The following is a 19,281-nucleotide window of genomic DNA, read 5'->3' as shown; positions in this document are numbered from 1 at the left end:
GGAGAGCCAACATGGCATAGTGGTTAAGAGTGTTGGGGCTATGAAGCTCACTGGGTGATCTTGGGCCGGTCACTGTCTTTCAGCCTATCCTACCTCACAGGGTTGTTGTAAGGATAAAATGGAGAGGGGAGAACCACCTACACTACCTTGAGCTTCTTGGGGGAAAAGGTGGTATATAGTTGTGAGAAATACATAAGAACTAAAAATAGATTAGGAGCTGTCACCCCTAAGCGAGGGGAGGATCTCACCAGCCCCGCCACAGTGAGGTGAGGTTTCATCCTGCTCCAAAATGAGGCTGACCATAAGTTAAGTGGAAAGCTACAGCTAGACATTAAGACAGAAGGAAGAAAATTCAGGATTCTGAAATTTAAAAGGAAATGTGCCCAGGAATTCTTTGCAGTACTGCAGCCTTTGCAGCCTTTTTTTATTCCAGCAGGCATTTTAAACTGAATTCTGATTTTATAGTTTTCACTTTGCAGAAGGCCTGCAGCTCAGGGGCAGAGCATCTGCCTTGCTTGCAGAAGGTCCCAGATTCAATCCCAAGTATCTCTGGGTGGGGCTGGGACTGTCCGCTGACTGAAACCCTGGAGAGCCTCTGCCAGTCTGAGTTGACAATATTGAGCTAGATGGACCGATGCTCTGACTGGGTATAAGGAAGACTTCCTATGTTACTCACTGATTTGTATCTTTGCATCGAGTTACTCATACACCACTGAGAGACTATAGTAATTAAGCTGTATATAAATGGCTGAAACAAACAAATAAATAAAATAATCCCAGAAGGCAGGAAATTAGGTACTTATCTGTTGCAGTACACCGCTGCCTGTAACCTTTGCTCCGCTAGTCCCACCACCCTAAGCCATCCAAGGGTCTCCTGGCCTCCGTGGCGGATGGTGGCTCCATGTCAGTGGGGCAGTGGAATCAGCTCCAGGTTTTAGTCTGAACTTTCAAGGAACTGTCCAAGGTGCCACCAGTCACCACCGCTTGGCCTATCACACATCTCCACTGTTTCTCCCTCATTTCCTCTCACGCCTGGAACTCCTTCCCCAAACACCCACAGGCTCCTGACTCTCTTGCTTCAAATCCTTCCTTAAAACTTATCTTCTCTTGACACAACCCCTTCATACTCATGCTTGGCGTGCAACTTGATTTAGCACCAAATCTAACTAATGTAATTAGGAACATAGGACATTATACCAAGTCAGGCCATTGGTTGATCTTCTTCAGTATCGTCCACACTGGCTGGCAGCGACTCTCCAAAATTTCAGACAGGAGACTCTCCCAGGCCTACATGGAGATCCCAGGAATTGAACCTGGGACTTCCTGCATACAAAGCAGATGCTCCACCACTGAGCCATGGCCCTTCCCCAGACAGCTTGGAAACAGTGATCACAGTGATGATATGTATGCCGCCAATCAGTAATCACATGAACAAGCCCAGGAGAATGCCAGTGTGGCTAAATAGTTGCGTCAAGACAAAAGGACTTCCTTTAAGAAGTCAAAGTTTTGCCAATCGCCAATTTTCCAATTGGAAAAAAAATAGAAAAGGAGCCCAGACTCCAGCAAAAGAAATGCAGGGTAATGGTAAGCAAGCAAAGAAGGAATTTCTGGCAGAAATTGCTAGTGGTGTAAAATATGAACATCTTTAAACAAGTTAGGAACAGGAAACCAGGGAGGTGAAAGACTTTTAGATGGCTACAGTGTGAACAGAGTACTGAAGGATGGCAGATTGCAGAAAGGCCTTTTTATTTTATTTTTCCATTGGCCCTCACTGTAGAAGGCATCCATATGTGGACCATTGTTTTCAAAGAGGGTGTTTGGAAGCCAAATAGCAGTGACAAAGGGTGAACTTTTAAAGAGTTAATTGACAAATTACAAACTAACAAGAAGTCAGGACCAGTCAAGAAGTCAAATGTGAAACTGCTGATCAATTAACATAAATATTCAACACTGAAAACCAGTCTCCTTCTTACTAGAGGATTGGAAGAGAATCTGTGTAACATCAATTTTTTTTTAAAAAGGAGATGAGGAGGGAAGAATATTAGATATTACAGACTCACCAGCTTAACTTCTGTCCTAGGCAGATTTGTAGGAACCATGAATAAAGCTAGTGTTGTTAAGCACTTAGAAAAGCAAGCCTTGCTGAGGAAGAATCAGGACAGTTTCTGCAAAGGGCAGTCTTGCCTCATCCACCTTTTCTAACTCTATGAGAGTGTCAATAAGCACATGGACAGGAGGGATGTGGTGGACGTTATCTATCTGGACGTCCCAAAAGCTTTTGACAAAAGGCCCTCATCAAAGGCTCCTAAGTAAACCTGGCAGTGATGGGACAGGAAGATAGGTCCTTGTATGGATCAGCAACGGGTAACTGTGTTGGAGTTGCTTTTTAAGATGTTTTTAAAGCTTTTCTTTTAAATATGATTTGTTTTAATATATTTTAATGTCTGTTTCTAAGATGTTTTTACAATGTTTTGTTTGCTGCCCTGGGCTCCTTCCAGCTACGTTGGACTACAACCCCCATCAGCCCGAGCATCATACAGCCATACTGGCTGGGGCTGATGGGAGTGGTAGTCCAACTGGAGGGCCCTAGGCTGGCGAACAGGCTATCTTTGAGGAATCTGGCTGGCTAGTCCTTGTTGAGAACAGGATGCTGGATGGGATGGACCCCTGATCTAATCCTGCAGGGCTTTTTTCTCTGTCCTTTTGAGAACACACTCAGGGCAGAATGCTGATCTTGTATTCTCTTTTACTTTCCAGCCTGGTATAAATCTTTCACAAGGTTTCCCAGATAAAAGCCGAGCAGGAGGATATCAACTGAAGAGGAAGGAGGCAGCTCACGATTCAGCTTTGTTCCTCTCCCTCTGTGTCCTTCGCTGGCCCAAGTGGGCAGAGGAGGAGGAGGAGGAGCCCAGCACCCGATGGCAGCATCTGACCCTAGATCAGTTTCGGGGATAGCAGCAGCAGCAACTGCAGCTCCTGGAGACTGGCTGCCTGATTCTAGGCAGCATGTGGATGCAAATTCCAAACAGCCCAGCAGGGCTTAGTCCCAAGTATGTATGCAATAGGGTTCATGGCAGTATGAGAACAACACAGGGCAGAGCCAAACCACTAACTGCATCCAGTTGCAATGCGCTCTACGTGGGACCTCTCTTGAGGTTGTCCAGAGGCTACAGCTCGTGCAAAACAGGGCGGCTAGGTTGGGAGGCAAACTACCACCAGCATCTAACACCTTGCTTGCACTGTTTGCACTGGCTGCCAGTCTGCTACTGGGGCAAGCACAAGATGTTGGTTCAACATATAAGGCCCTTTACAGCTCAGGAGCAGGTTATTTGAGAGAGTGACTTATCCCATATATACCCAGTAGGTCATTGTGGTCTGCGGGTCTTGCTTCTCCTGCAAGTTCCAAAGGGATCAGAAGCTCACTCCCCAGTGACTCAGAGCAGGGCTTTCAGTGTGGCCGCCCCTGTACTATGGAACAGCATTCCTGCCGAGATACAGCAGGCGCCCCCTATTTGCACTTTCTGGAAACTACTGAAGATATTTTTATTCTGACCGGCTTTCCCAGCTGGATGAATGGATCTCTTATTTTATTGGTTTGTTTATTTATTTATTTATTTTATTACATTTGTATACCGCCCCATAGCCAAAGCTCTCTGGGCGGTTTACAACAATTAAAACATTAAAAACAAATGTACAAATTTAAAAACACATATTTAAAAGCCAATTAAAACACATGCTAAAATGCCTGGGAGAAGAGGAAAGTCTTGACCTGGCGCCAAAAAGATTACAGTGTTGGTGCCAGGCGCGCCTTGTCAGGGAGAGCATTCTATAATTTGCATCTGCTGTTATTTTCTGTGTTGTTTTCAACTGTTTTCCAGCTGCTTTTATTGTGTTTTGTACATTGCCTTGAGATGTGTGTGGAAGGTAAAATAATAATAATAACAACAACAACAACAACAATAAATAGCAGCAGTAGCAGCAGCAGTTCAGTACACACAATTGATTGTGATGCCATCTGGTCCTAAGAGCCCAAGTTGGAAATCCCGGGTTCAAACATTGTCTCTGACATAAGTGCACACCATCATAGACAGGTTCTTAGACTCAGTCCCCCATTTGCAACATTGAGACTGCAACAGTGGCCTACCTCACAGAGCTCTTGTGAGGATTGTTGGGATAACACAGGTGAAGCACTATATAAATATGAAACAGTGTTATGGAAGAGGAGGAGAGGGTGTGAAAGGTGACAAAGAAAAAGAGACAGGGATGTTTTGGGCCAAAGTTTAGTTGATTTTTAAAGGCTCGTCTACACTAACATTTAAACTAGCTGAACCACCCCATGGCTCTCAGCTAAGGAACTTCTGCTAAGGACTAGGAGCCTCAAATAAAATTCTCCACCCACAGTTCCTTGGAGCCACAAGACCTTGGCTAGCTTCCCAAATCTCCTAGTTGCAATGGATGGCTTTGTTCTAGCCCTACAGGCTGGCTGGGGGGGGAGAGGGCACCTCTGAGCATGTGCAGAGGCCCTGTTCCTCATGACCTGAGTGGTCATAGCTTCCAGGGCTACAAGGCCATGCTTCTGATAGGCCGATTTCCAGGTATGCTTGAAGCTGGACGCAAAAGTGCCCACCAATTAAGTTAACAAGATGGCGTACCAGATTCGGAAGCCTCTGACAGTCCGGAAGAAGAGGAGGCAGCCACTAGACTGGATGCTTTCTGACGACTGGAACGGGACGTGTCAGAGGGTGACTTTAAGCCCAGCTGTTCAGCAACTTCAGGGTGGTCCCCTGGGTGGACGTAATCGAAGATACTGCTGCCAGTTAGCTCTACCTGGAAGGCAAAGAACACATGGATCCATCAGAGATAAGAGCATGGTTGAATCTTTCAGGATTTCAAGCTATCCTGCATTTTGCCTCTCCCCTTCCTGCTCCTTGCCTACTTTTCTTTAAATGCTGCTGACGGTTATTTAATAGCAAGGTAACAGATTCCTCTCACACAGCACAATAGATCCTCTTGGCAATTCACAGCATGACAAGGGTTTTTTTTAATCTGTGTACTGTAATTCCAGAGACGGCGGAAATCGCAGAATGCAGTGTTGGCTGCAGAATTCAGCGTCCTAAGAATCTCAGCTTTCATTTAAAAACAATAAAAAGCAAGCTTCTACCCCTCATGGTTGCAAAGGCAGGCTTGAAAGTGCACAGGTAACACTTGGCAAAATCTAGAGGAATGGCTGAACCAGGTTGTCATAGAGCAGGGCATAGGTCTTCAATGCCCTGCTTAGAGATTTTTATACTAAGTGGTATACTTTTTAAATAAATAGTTCTCTGCCCTTTTCTCGAGATCAGCAGAAAACAGAATCATGCAACATATTCAACACTGCAATAAAATTATGCAAAGTAGGAGGGGCATGCACAATTGATCTGCATGATTTATGCACATCCGGAATCCAGATTTTTCTGGCTGCAGAATTTCATTTTTATAAAAAAGAAGACTCGCAAATGTGAAGCTGCTGTCTACAAAATTGGACCATTAGCTAATTAGCGCAGTATTGTCTTTACTCTGACTGGCAGTGACTCTTTGGGGCATGAGAGGAAGGACCTTCCATCACCTGATTTCTGGTCCTGTTAACTGGAGATGGTGTTGGGGACTGAACCAGGGACCTTCCGCATGCAGAGCAGGGGCCCTTGCACCACTGAGCTACAGCCCTCCTTTAAAACAGGATTCATAACGGGGAGTCAGTCCCACAGTAGTTATATGGGGAGGACCATAGCTCAGGGGTAGAGCACCTCCTTTGCGCACAGAAGGTCCCGGGTTCAATCTCCAGGTAGGGCTGGGAAGGGCACTCTTTTGCCTGAAACTCTGAAGAGCTGCTGCCAGTCAGGGAAAAGCTAGACAGGCTCCGTAGAAAGCAGCTTCCTATTTCAACCAGCGCTTTCATTCAGAGCCATGAGGACTGGAATCTTTGCTCAATGGCAGAGCACCTTCCGAGCATGCAGAAAGGCCTGGTTCCACATCAGCATCTCTGAAAACCTGGACAACGGCTGCCAGTCAGTGTAGACAACACTGAGCCATTAGGGCCAAGAGTCTGATTCGGTGTGAAGGCACCTCCCTAGGTTCCTATTGCAAATCCACTCAGCAGCCGAGCCACTGCTTTCCTGCCCATAGTATGTTCCTTGTTTTGTGGATTTGGGTGTGCTGACACATCTGCATGCATCAGGGCTTGCCCCTGCGCAAACAGAGAAGTGGGGCTGTGTTCAGCTGCTGTCATGAAGCCCCCCCCCAATGATGCTTGGAACAGACAAGCCAGCCCTCGCTCTTAGCACTAACCTCTCCCCAGGAAAAAAAAGTTACACCACCACCCCCGCGCCGCTGCCGTGACCTCCCCTCCACCCTGCCTGTCGACCCAACGGCACCTCATTAGCATGCAGACAGCTGGGGAACTACATTGCCTGCTTTGAATACTAAAGGTCATCGCTTCAGGTTAACGTTTCCCACATCATAATGAAGGAGTGGGGGGAGGAAGAAGAGATCAATAAATAATAATGCAGAGGTATTGGCTTCCCCTCACGCAGGGTCAGGTGCATTTTAAAGGAGCTGGTCCTCATTAAAGATGTGTCAGTTTGACTGAAAGAGGCAAGAAAGAAGAAAGGGAAGGGGCTGGAGGGAGAGCAGACCAAGGAAAGACAAGATATTTGCTTCTCCCTCATGCAGGGTCAAATACTTCTACAGAACTGGGGTTCCTGGGAAAAGCACCTTGCTTCTAAATTCTGTACAGCACCTAGTCTCCATCTTCAGCTCTGGACCCCCAGGTGCAACAACCGTCCCAGGCTATGGTCTGAAGGCACATGAGGCCACCGCCTTGCTGAAGCTAAGCAGATCTGGGTCTGGTCAGTGCCTGAATGGGAGACTGCCTGGGAACCACATGTATGCCACCTTGGGTTCCAGGGTGAAAGAAAGGCAGGGTATAAATGTAACAAGAGAGCCAGTGTGGTGTAGTGGTTAAGGCAGCCTTTCCCAACCAGTGTCCCTCCAGATGTTGTTGGACCACAATTCCCATCTTTCCTGACCACTGGCAATGCTGGCTGAGGCTGATGGGAGTTGTAGTCCAACAACATCTGGAGGCACACTGGTTGGCAAAGGCTGGGTTAAAGTGTTGGACTACAACCTGGGAGACCAGGGTTCGAATCCCCACACAGCCACGAAGCTCACTGGGTGACCTTGGGCCAGTCACTGCCTCTCAGCCTCAGAGGGAGGCAATGGGAAACCCCCTCTGAATACCGCTTACCATGAAAACCCTATTCGTAGAGTCACCGTAAGTCGGGATCGACTTGAAGACAGTCCATTTCCATTTTCAAATGTAACAAACAATAAGAAATCAGGGGGTGGATACAACCTCACACTTTGCTTGCGTGAACTCCCCTGGGGCGGTGGGGCGAGGGTCAGAAGACGAATGGCTGAGCAAGACACTTTGCGACCTGAGAAAAACGCCAAGGTCACACCCTCCTCCTCCTCCGTACAGAAGCTGACCAGACTGTGAGCTGAATCTTACTTCAACCCTGGCGACTGGACCGCACCCTCTACCGCACCAGAGGGCCTCAGCAGGACAGACCCTGTGGCACATACAACTTTGCCTCCCCCCACCTTAGGGGCACTGCCTGCCCCACCAGCACCTGCCCTCTGAAGCAGCCGCCTCACTCCACCTAGTGGCTGGCCGGGCCCTGGTGAGCTAGGGGGACCATCTTGGTCCAGCCCAGCCAGAGAGTTGCAATGTTTTGGAAAATGTAAAGGTTAGGTTGCTCTTGCCCTGAGACAAGCAGGGATGGGGGCAAAATCAAGGACACGGCAGAGATCATGGAAAGGAGTCTGCAGCGCGCAGAAGCTGCTGTTTGAAAAGGAAGCTTGGAAAGATGGAAGGATTAATGGACATTCAAGCTGACTCCATGCCAGGCCCAGAATGGTATTCACAGCTGGTCCTACTCAGAATAGACCCACTGAAGTTAATAGACATGACTAGCTTGTTGTGATATGCCTTCAAGTCGATTACGACTTACGGCGACCCTATGAATCAGCGACCTCCAAGAGCATCTGTCATGAACCACCCTGTTCAGATCTTGTAAGTTCAGGTCTGTGGCTTCCTTTATGGAATCAATCCATCTCTTGTTTGGCCTTCCTCTTTTCCTACTTCCTTCTGTTTTCCCCAGCATTATTGTCTTTTCTAGTGAATCCTGTCTTTCCATGATGTGTCCAAAGTATGATAACCTCAGTTTCACCATTTTAGCTTCTAGTGATCATTCTGGTTTAATCTGTATGACTAGCTTAGGGTAATTAATTTCAGTGGGTCTACTCAGAGCAGGACGAATACAGAGCAGGACTGAATACAGCCCCCAGTATAAGGACAGGTTGCTCAGCAGGCCTGATAAAATGTACAATGGGATGCAAGAGCCACCTTCCTCCTCGACACAGACACATGACCTGCACTGCCTTCCTCCCCCACCCTCTCTGCCTTTCTCCTACGGCCTACGGCAAGGTCCTCTCTATCACAATTTAACGCTGGATCAAAGGGTCCCTTTTCCTTGCCTGGGGTTTGCTCCAGGTCTGGAATCTTTGCCAGAGAACAGGGTTGTAAGTGGGGGCCTTCGGGAGCAAAAAATCAGCTTGAAAAGTGGAGCAGTCATTCCTCCTCTTCCCATCTCCATCCCCACCCCAACTAGATTTTTTTTGGGGGGGGGTAGTGCAGGAAGCTATCTAAAGAGAGAGAAGGGGAAGTGGATGAACCAGACTCAAAATCCATTCATCTGCATTTGGCATCTCCAATTATTCCACTAAGCAAGAGGATGAAAAGTGTCTGGTGTGTACACACTCTAAAATCCCTCAATTCCTGCCCATTTAGATATGTGCGTTGGCTTGCAGGATCTCTCAAGATATTCCCAGCAGACGTTCCCAAAAGACATTCCAAAGGGCATGCACCACCTTGCATTGCTGGCAAAGGGCGCACTTGCACTGGTGTTCCCACTGTCCTTTGCAACGCACATGGAAGCAGAGGCCTGATCCTGGCCTAATTTCTCAGTGGTGGCCCCCAAGTTATGGAATGGTCTACTTGACGAGGTGCGCCTGGCACCAACACTGTTATCTTTTCGGCGCCAGGTCAAGACTTTCCTCTTCTCCCAGGCATTTTAGCACGTGTTTTTAAATGGTTTTTTAAAAGTGTTTTTAAATTTGTTTTTAATGTTTTTAATTGTTGTAACCGCCCAGAGAGCTTCGGCTATGGGGCGGTATACAAATGTAATAAATAATAATTTCCTCCACTGTGCATTTTGCCAAGAAAAGGGGCTTATGCCATTTGCAACCACCCTGAGGTCCTCAGTGCTACAACCTTTAGCTGTCTTCCAAACTCTTTGAAGTTTGCTTTCAGTGGGTAAGAGAAAAGGGTCTTCAGAGCCAGAACACCATCGCCTACAGTCCAGGGCTGGAGCTGGCTTTGACAGACTGCAGTAGCTCACATTCCAACTCTGAGAGGGGACTGGAGCACTAAATCCAGAGCCCCTGCACAAAAGGTTTTCTGCACTCAGACCCCCTCCTTCTGCGCCTCAGTTTCCTTGGGAATCCTTGGGAATAGATGGAATGTTGCAAACAGCATCCTCCAACAGGGAGGTGCACTGATGGAAGAAGGCAGCTGTCACTCATGCAGCTTAAACTAGCATTCCTGGGCCGAGTGCCAGCCAACTGACACCTCCTAACAACGCAGCTCCGCTCGTGAGGGTGTCCCTTGTCTCTCCCTACCCCTTCATCCAGCTCTAATTGCTTAAGGGGAAATGGAAAACTGAAAGGCAGAAAGGTCTCTGTTCAGCACTGCACAGAGAGAAACTGGCGCTATTGATTGGTTGGACGGGCGCACGTTCCCCTCTGCTGATATTCAAATCCCACCATTGCCCCCCCCCTTGCTTGCACATTCTTGCCTTGTTGTCAAGGTGAAAATGAAAAATAAGGAAGCTTTAAAAGAAAAAAAGGGGGGAGAACATGCCATTAAGTGACTTTCTTGCACAGGAAGCGGCACTGTCTCTCAAGAGAAATGGCCATAATCATTTTATGCGTTATCCGTGGTCACTAATCTCTTCCATTGTCTAATGGAGAATTCCCTCACAAGATGTCTTAATAAGGGAGCAGGCGACTGGGTGGCTGAGTAGGGCCCTGAAACCGTTGCAACTTGTTTGTAACCTTTGGCTCTCCCTCAGCTATCACCTGGCAGCTGCCATTCCATCAGGCTGCACAGCAGAAGGAGAGAAGGGAAGCAGGCCCACTCCGTCAGCTCATCTCAAGAGCCCAACTCCTTTGGGCTCCTCCTCTCCCTGAACAGCTGGTTGTCATAAAAGATTCAAAACTTAAAGAACTTAGTTTGTTTCCCTCTCCCCCTCCCTCTCCCTCTCCCCAGATCCCTTTTTCTTTTTGTGCCACATCTTTTAGATTGTAAGCCTGAGAGTCTGGGATCCTTTTTGGCTGTATAGTCAAGAACAAAATGCTTTACATAAATAGCACCCATTGGAATCAACCTAATGCAAAATAAAAGTGAGTTTACTGCTGCAAGCTCACTCATCAGTCAGGATTTCTCCAACTTGGTAGGGATGTCCCAGTGATGTTGCCTTGTGGATTCGACTCTTTCCCAAGCATACCGGTGTGTTCTAGTCTTCCCACTTAGTAAGTATTGATTAAGAACGGAAGAATTTTCCAGCTGGATTGGGCCAAAAGCCAGCATCTAGTCCAGCATCCTACTTTCCATGGCGGCCGACCAGATGCCTCTGAGTAGCCCGCAAACAGCACTCGACAGGAATGGGCCTCTCTTGTGGCACTCCCACCAGCTGATACTCACAGATAGACTGCCCCTGTAAATGGAGGGGCTGCAGCAGTGGTACAGCATCTGTACTGTGCAGCATTTGCATGCAGAAGGCCCAGGTTCAATCCCCAGCGCCTCCAGGTAGGGCTGGGAGAGCTGCTGCCAGTCAGTGTAGGCCAGAAGTCACAAACGTCATGCCCTCCAGACACTGTTGGACTACAGTTCTGATCGCCCCTGACTGTGGACCACGCTGGCTGCTGCTAGTCAGCAAGGCCGGCGCCAGACATGTGGGGGCCCTTGGGCACCAACTTACCCCAGGCCCCAGCACACGTGCACACACACACACACACAGGCGCGCCTATCTGTATCTTGCAGGGAGGGAGTTTTTTCTGCCTGCCCGTTCGCTGGCTCCGTCTCTCTTGTCTTTTGCGGCTGCACAGGCTGCTATGCATGCGCATTGCTGCCATAAACCAAAATGGCGCCGGAGGCTTCAGCCCCTTAGGGAAACCTAAGGCCGCCATCTTGGTTAATGGCAGTCCTGCGCACGTAGCCGCAAAGACAAGAGAGACGGGTAGGTGGAGCCAGCGAATGGGCAGGCAGAAGAAGCTCCCTCCCTGCGATCCACGGCAGCTACTTTTCTGTGGATCGCAGAAAAGGAGTGCTACTCCTCCCCCACCCTATCAAGAGCCCCCTCAGGGGCCTCTGTGGCTCCAGGGGTCTTCAACCAGGGCCCGACCTGGCCGCCCTCTGGGACCGGCCCTGCTAGTCAGTGTAGACAGCACTGCACTAGATGAACCAAAGGCCTGACTCAGGATAAGACACCTCCCTATATTCTTATGGAGGCTCCATAAACTCATCTTTTTTTATTCCTTCTCCTGTCCATTTTTTAAATGCTTTACCTTACTGTTGTAAGCCGCTTTGGACAAGCACAGCTCAGGAAAGCGGCCTAGAATTATTTTAAAATAAATTAAAATCTTGGCTAGCGATCTTGAGGACACCGCTTCTCCTCCGCAAATTCTTTATTAAAAGCTTCAGAGCCAGTGACTGTCTCTGCATCTTGTAGCTGCAAACTCTGTCAGTTAATTACCCATGGTAGGAAAAGGGGCTTTGGAGAGTGGTGGAGGGCCTGTATGAAAGCTCCTGCCAATCGTTCCCTGGATGGCCCCATTAGGTTCTAATATTAGAAGAGAGATTTGGGGGGGGGGATTTATGTGACCTCATGCCACAAACTCCCTAAGACAGAAGTGTGTGAGTAGCAGAGTCTCCAAATGTGCCTAGGGCACAGAATCTGAGCCGGAAGGGACTACCAGAGATCATCAAGTCTGGCTCCCAAGCCAGCCACAGAACCCCGACTTAGATCTGAGGAGCAAACGGCATGTCAGGCTGCAGCCATGTGTAGCAAAGAGCCCAAGAGGCCCATCTCCACCCTCTAGAGGACCTGGATTGCATCAAAAAAGGGAGGGACAGCAAAAACATTTGACCTTAATAAAAGAACAGCCTTGCAGCTGGGCCAGACCAAAGGTCCATCTAGACCTGCACTCTGCTCTCACAGTGGCCACCCAGATGCCTCTTTTGGGACGCTCGTAAGCAGGACCTGAACACAACAGCACTCTCCCCACTTGTGATTCCCAGCAATGGGTATTCAGAAGCACGCTGCCTCTGACAGAGGAGGCAGAACGCAGCCATCGTGACTGCTAGCCATGGATAGCCTCTCCTCCACGAATTTGTCTCATCCTCTAAAAGTCGTCCAAGTTGATGGCCACCAGGGCCTCTTGCTGAGGGGCCAAATTCTATAGTTTTCACTCTGCGCTGCATGAAAAAGTCCTCCCTTTTGTCTGTCTTGACTCTTCCAACGTTCAGCTTCAGTGGATGAACCCACTGGGTTCTAGAATGACCTTGCTCTCTGCTTTCTCCACACCACGTGTAAGTTTTCACTGCTCATTCACGTCCCTCATCCTTAATGCTATCCTTCCAACTGGTTGCTCCATGTGAATGTGATGGAACAGAGTATCGTTCACTGGGAAAGGTTTTACCCCACCAGTGCTCCAGATCTGTGCTTATCTTGCTGATGTGGGCCTGGGGCAGTGGAGTGTGTAAAAGCAACTGCAGGGGGATGTTCCAGTGGAAAGCAACCAGCACAGATAGGGTTAAGCACTCCTTTCCCTTATGCAAATGCCTTTTGCAAAACAAGAAGGGGACACACATGGGCTGCAGAGTGATAGGTGGCTTGCAATTTGCTCCTTGATCCCTCCTAAAAAGCGGAGTGGGGGCATTTGGTCCCCAAAAGGATGCATCTCGCTTCTCTTTGCTGCAATCAATCAATCCCCGCTCAGAAGGAAAGCCGATCAATTATCACACAAAGCATGTTTAAAGCGCTTCGTTTGTAGCAGAGATAATTACTACAATTAATTATTCATGCAGCAAGGGCCGCAAGAGAAAAACCAGGGACACCAGAAATGAGAGAGCGGTGCTCTCCGTGGGTAGGTGAGACCCACAGCGCTCAAGCACACAGCGAGCGCACCTCACCAGGAGGCAAAAGATGTCACTTGGGCTGGGTTAAGGCTCTGCTGAAAAGTTTCTCATACAGCCAAGCCCAAGGAAGTGCCCTGTGGAGCTTGGAAGCTTGCACCCTGAAGTTTTAACCCATTTCAAGACAGAGAGAGATGCCAGAATGCATAATAAACACCCCCAAGGGAATGGAGTTATAACAACTAAGGACACTTACAGATGACCTGTCTATTGAGTCCTCATTGTGATTTACTTGCAAGGGGTTAGATGACGTTGCATCAAAACAAGTGTTATCTCACACTTTCCAGTGCACTTTCCTGTCACTTTCCTTATGGCAAAAAGTCTGATCTTCAGGCAAGCAGGTTTGTTGCACAAGAGCTTCCAATCTACTATATATTTGGGAAAGTCGTCTGTCTGTTTGCTACATATCTGGACCCTTCTTAAGACAGCATAACCAATTTTGCACAACAGCTCCCGAGATCAAGCAGCAGGCTGTCCTCTACGTTTTTAAATGTTGCAAACATGTTTTTATTTGATTTAAAGTTGTACCGTTTAAACATTTTGATGTTTGCCGCCCTGGGCTCCTTTGGGAGGAAGGGCAGGATACAAATTTAATAATAAATAATAAAATAAAATAAATGCTTGCATACAGTTGTATGCCATTTTGAATCAAGAAGGTGGACTGAACCTTTTAAAACGGCACTGATTTTTTGGTTTCCTACAGTTCCCAAGCGACGGCAAGTACAAGGCTATACCATAACTGTGCAAACTGAACCAATGACCTAGAGAGGTGGTGGGCTCTCCGACACTGGAGGCATTCAAGAGGCAGCAGCCATCTGTTGGGAATGCTTTGATTTGGATTCCTGCATTGAGCAGGGGTTGGACTGGATGGCCTTATAGGCCCCTTCCAACTCTACTATTCTATGATTCTATGAAGTTCCCAGTATGTGATTGAATTCCATCTGAAGTTACTGACTGTATGGAAGTGCTTGAAGTGTAGCAACTAAATTAGTAGCTAGTCATGTCCATTAATGCCAGTGGGTCTACCTCAAGGAGGATTAACATTAGTACAACCCCTGAGTATGTAGAAAGGCCTGCCGTGTGTTTGAAAATCATGGACATTCCAGCGAGGCATACTTCACAGGCAGTGGCGGCTGGTGGCTCCATGTCAGTGGGGCAGCAGAATCCACTCCGGGTTTTAGTCCAAAGTTTCAAGGAGCTGTCCAAAGTGCTGAAAGACTAAAGAGTAAATCTGGAGCAGATTCACTGCCCCACTGACATCGGAGCCACCAGCCTCCACTGCAGCGAAGGGAGCCCTCTAAGGCATGGACATAGGTAGAGGCCTTCCTGTCTAGAGATATTGATAGGTAGGGACTCCATGCCCAAATCCTTCACCGAGATGGGACAACTTGTTTGTTTCGTTTCACATATTTATAGGCTGCCTTTCTGAATAAAGTCCTCAAGACAGTGAACAACAACACAAATAATATAGATGTTACCCTGGCAGTCCTATGGTCCCTAGGAAGGCATTCCAGGAATCACAGAAACATCAGATCTCCCTCTCCGAGAGAAGACATAAGGAGTCCAATCTTCAGAGAGGGAGATTTGACGTCAGATGCCACCTTGCCATGGCTTTGGAAACTTCTACAGACTTTGGCCTACTGATTTCAGAACTCCCAACACTGGTAGAGACAGAAGGGGTGCGAGCTGTGGCCAGACTGGGAATGGAGATTGGGGGAGACCAGAGGAAGGGGCTTTGACTACCCTCTAAGTCCTGGTTTCAACTCAAGAAGCTTATTTGTTGGACAGCCCACTGTTCACAGAGAGACAAAAAGACGTGTGGCGCATGCTGTGGTCTGACTCTCTCAAAAACACTTCTGACACTCTTCAAAGTTCCGCCAAGGCCTCCTCTCTTGTGACTTCTAAGTGGTCCCTGTTCCGCCAAAGTCTTTTATTGATTTTGTTGCTGGCTCCCTATATAGGTTTTTAATCCTATGTTTGTTTTTATTATGTTTATTCAGGTGTTTTTGTTTTTAACATTACTATTTTAAGCTGCCTCGTGATGACTTGCTCTAAAAGGACTTTATTTACATTAATACATTTTAAAAATATGTAGACTGTTGCTTGTCTCCAGCCTAAGAAATCATTGCATTTCATTGATTCCTCCCCAGAGCAGACCCACTGAAATTAATAAAGCTAAGTTAGTTATGTCCATTAGCTTCAATGGGTCTACTCTGAGGAGAGCATTGAATACCACCTGGTGCAATCCTAACTATCTCTACTCAGAAGTAAGTCCCACTGAATTCAAGGAGGCTTTCTCCCAGGTAAGTGGAGCTGGGATTGCATTCTTAGTCTCTGGTTCATTCTCCCCACATTGCTCATTATACCCTAAACCTCTAGCAAAGCCTTTGCAAGCCTGATGCTCTCCAGACTTTTTGAACTACAACTCCCATCAGTCCCAGCCAGCAAGACTGATGGGAGTTGTAGTCCAAAACACTTGGAGTGGACGTGGTTGGCAATGGCTGCTCTAGCATGTCCAGTCGCTAAGCTAAAAAAAAAGCAAAGGGTTATCTCCAACTAAGCCCTACTCAGAGTAGACCCACTGAAATTAATGAAGTTAAGTGAGTCGTGTCCATCAGCTTCAATGGGTCTACTCTGAGTAGGCCTAACACTGGGTAGTCTTTTATGGATGGATAAAGATGACTGTCCTCATGAGGACTACATGCACGCTCCCTCTCTATCAAAATGGCAGCAGGAATTCATGGAATTCTGCAGAAGCTCCCAGATGTGCATGATTTAGAAGGTCATATTAAGCAAATTAGATCCGTGGTGCAGAGTGGTAAGCGGCGGTAATGCAGCCGACGCTCTGCTCACGGCCGGAGTTCGATTCCAACGGAAGTCCAATCTCTGATAAAAGGGGTCAAGGTCCACTCAGCCTTCCATCCATCTGTGGTCGGTGAAATGAGTACCCGGCCTATGCTGGGGGGTAAAGAAAGGCCGGGGAAGGAACTGGCAATCCCGCCCCATATATACGGTCTGCCTAGTAAACGTCGCAAGACGTCAGCCTAAGAGTCGGAAACGACTCGCACTACAAGTACGGGGACACCTTTACCTTTATTAAGCAAATTATGGGCCAGATGCAACCATTCCTGCCTGTCCCAGTTGTCCAATAGCTTCTGGCTGAGGGTGAAGGAAGTTTTTTGAAGACTGCAGGCCCTGTGCCTTGCAAGCACTGCAGACAATCATCTTGTCTATTCTCAGCACAACCCGCCTAGCAGCATTACTCATGCGCTATACATGACTGGGATTTTTTTTCCAGTCTGCGCATGTATTATTCACGTTTTAGTACACAGCTCACACAACTCCTACCTGCGAGAGCCCGAGGTAAATAGACACTGTCTCGGAGATGTAAAGGAATTTTCCCTCTTGGTTCAGTGCAAACACAAACCCATCCAGAGACTGTGGGGAGAAAGAACAGAAATGAAATGTGTATTATATAGCAATATATTTTCAAATAATACAAGGTCACTTCTTTTCCCAAGCAGAGGGAGGCGATGGGAGGGAAATTACATGTCAACACAAACACCGTTTGAGGGAAGGGGGAGATTCCAAAATCTTGCTATGAAACTCATGGGGCATTTTGTCATACAGACTAGAAACTCCATACCAAATGAAGTCTTGGTAAATCTAGTTCCTAATTCAGTTAGTATTTCCCTGCCCAATCCCAAAGGATCCATGGTAGCTACCAATGAACTAAAAACAGGGCAGCAAGCTTTAAAACAATTAATTGATATAAGCATTAACTGCAGTTTGAAATTAGCCCTTTAATAAATTGGTGGGACTAACAGCAATCACAGACTCAGGGTCCTAGATCAACTAAAGGCCTTTCCTTCCCCCTAGAAGGGAATAATTTTCCCTTATTAAACGGTCACCTACCTCACATTTAAAGGGGGGGGACTTACCTGACATCAGAGAGCTCCTCTAGGAAGGATTTGCAACAAGCAATTTTAATTTATGCAATTCAAATCAACTAAGCAAAAGCAAAATAAATAAATTTAAAACAAGAACCGCCTTGAGATTGGTTGACAGCCCTGGTTAAAAATGTATGTACAGAAAAACCAGCACTCATAGGCTATGAACATAGGATGTTGTTTTATAGCCAGCCAGACCATGGGTCCATCTGGCCCAGGTTTGTGTGCTCTGACTGGCAGCAGCTTTCCAAGGTTTCAGGCAGAGGGGTCTCTCCTTCTTTCTCCTTTTTCACTAGAGAGGCGGGGACTGAACCTGGGGCCTTGTGCATGCCAAGCAGATGGCTGACCAATGAGCTACCGGCCCTCCCCAGCGTGGTGTGAACACACATCCCTGACATACGCATCAGTCTGGTGCAGTGGTTAGAGCGCTGGGCGACGCAGGATCCCCACTCAGCTACAAAGCCTACTGGGCGACCTTGGGCCTGCCTCTATCTCTCAGCCTGAGCCTACTTCACTAGGTTGTTGTGAAGATGAACAGTGGGAGGTATGCTGCCTGGAGCTCCTTGGAGGGACAATGGGATAAGAAAGAAAGACAGACAGAAGCTGCCTTCTGTTGAACTGGTGTTTTTTGGCTTATTTCATGGGTCACGTTTGCATGTACCACTCCCGTTACTGTCCAAGGCCTGTTGGGCTTCAGACTCTTTCCACCTGAGAAGTGGCTGCTCTGGCGCAAGCGACAGCCTCTGACCCAAGGCAAAAGTCCAAATTCCAACCAGAAGACCAAAGCGAGGGAAAGTAGGGCAACTCCCAGCCATGTTGCTGTGGGCTGTTCTAGGTTTTGGCAAGGCCAGAGAAGACTTTCAGGATGCAATGGCACCCTAGACACCTCTGTGTAGGTCTCAGGCTGGAGACTTCAAGGAGCACAGCCCAAACATTGTTTCAGCACCAGTCAGAGTGAGGCTTAAATATGAGCTGCAGTTCTTGCGTGAGTAGCTGACAGTCTCCAGGAAGAGGCACCTCCTCATGGTAAAGAGGTCCAGCCTGCTTGAACAGTCCTCAGGTACAAGCAGTGGAGGCCAGTGGCTCCATGTCAAGTCCAGACTTGACCAAACTTCCACGGTGAAGTCTGACAGCACAGCCGTCAGGCTTAACAGCCACCGATAGCCTTATCCTCCACGAATCTGTCTAATCCTCTTTTAAAGGCATCCACGTTGGTGGCCATCACTGCCTCCTGTGGCAGTGAGTTCCACAGTTTAACTATGTGCTGTGTGAAGAAGTTCTTCCTTTCACCTCTCTCCTGAATCCTCCAACATTCCACTTCATTGGATGGTCCTGAGTTCTAACGTTACAGGGGGGGGGAGAGAAAAACATCTTGCTAGCCACTTCCTCCACAGCGTGCATAATTTTATACACCTCTGTGTGGGTTTAAAACCTGCACAGGCCCAAAGAGGCACCCAGAAGCAGCTGTTTAAAAATACAGAAACATCTGGAAATTCCCTTGGCAAACGAGCAGAGACTCCCCACTGCCCCAAAAATAAGAGAGAGAAATTCCTACACACATGCAGCAATTTATTTATTTATTTATTACATTTGTATACCGCCCCATAGCCAAAGCTCTCTGGGCGGTTTACAACAATTAAAACATTAAAAACAAATGTACAAATTTAAAAGCACATATTTAAAAGCCAATTAAAACACGTGCTAAAATGCCTGGGAGAAGAGGAAAGTCTTGACCTGGTGCCAAAAAGATTACAGTGTTGGTGCCAGGCGCGCCTTGTCAGAGAGATCATTCCACAATTTGGGGGCCACCACTGAGAAGGCCCTCTCCCTTGTCGCCTTCCTCCCAGCTTCCCTCGGAGTAGGCACCCAGAGGAGGGCCTTTGATGTTGAGCGTAGTGTACGGGTGGGTTCATGTCGGATGAGGCGTTCCATCAGGTATTGTGGTCCCAAGCCGTGTAAGGCTTTATTGGTTAAAAC

The 19,281-nt window shown here is 47.7% G+C and overlaps 1 protein-coding gene across 4 annotated transcripts in view; it reads right to left on the bottom strand.

Annotated features, from left to right (window-relative positions):
- Positions 1 to 19,281, bottom strand: part of NPAS1 (neuronal PAS domain protein 1) — an 84,872-nt gene that overhangs the window by 12,930 nt on the left and 52,661 nt on the right. For all 4 annotated transcript variants that reach the window (XM_061596782.1, XM_061596783.1, XM_061596781.1 and 1 more), the window contains exons 5-6: positions 16,703 to 16,792; positions 4,653 to 4,827 (exon numbers count right to left, since the gene is read on the bottom strand). In XM_061596782.1, coding sequence (XP_061452766.1) covers positions 4,653 to 4,827; positions 16,703 to 16,792 — 265 coding nt within the window. The remainder of the gene's footprint in view (positions 1 to 4,652; positions 4,828 to 16,702; positions 16,793 to 19,281) is intronic.

Source organism: Rhineura floridana, chromosome 15 (assembly GCF_030035675.1).
Source record: "Rhineura floridana isolate rRhiFlo1 chromosome 15, rRhiFlo1.hap2, whole genome shotgun sequence".
Taxonomy (NCBI): domain Eukaryota; kingdom Metazoa; phylum Chordata; class Lepidosauria; order Squamata; family Rhineuridae; genus Rhineura; species Rhineura floridana.
Note: the sequence above shows the minus strand (reverse complement) of the source record. Positions and strands in the feature narration are given on the sequence as shown.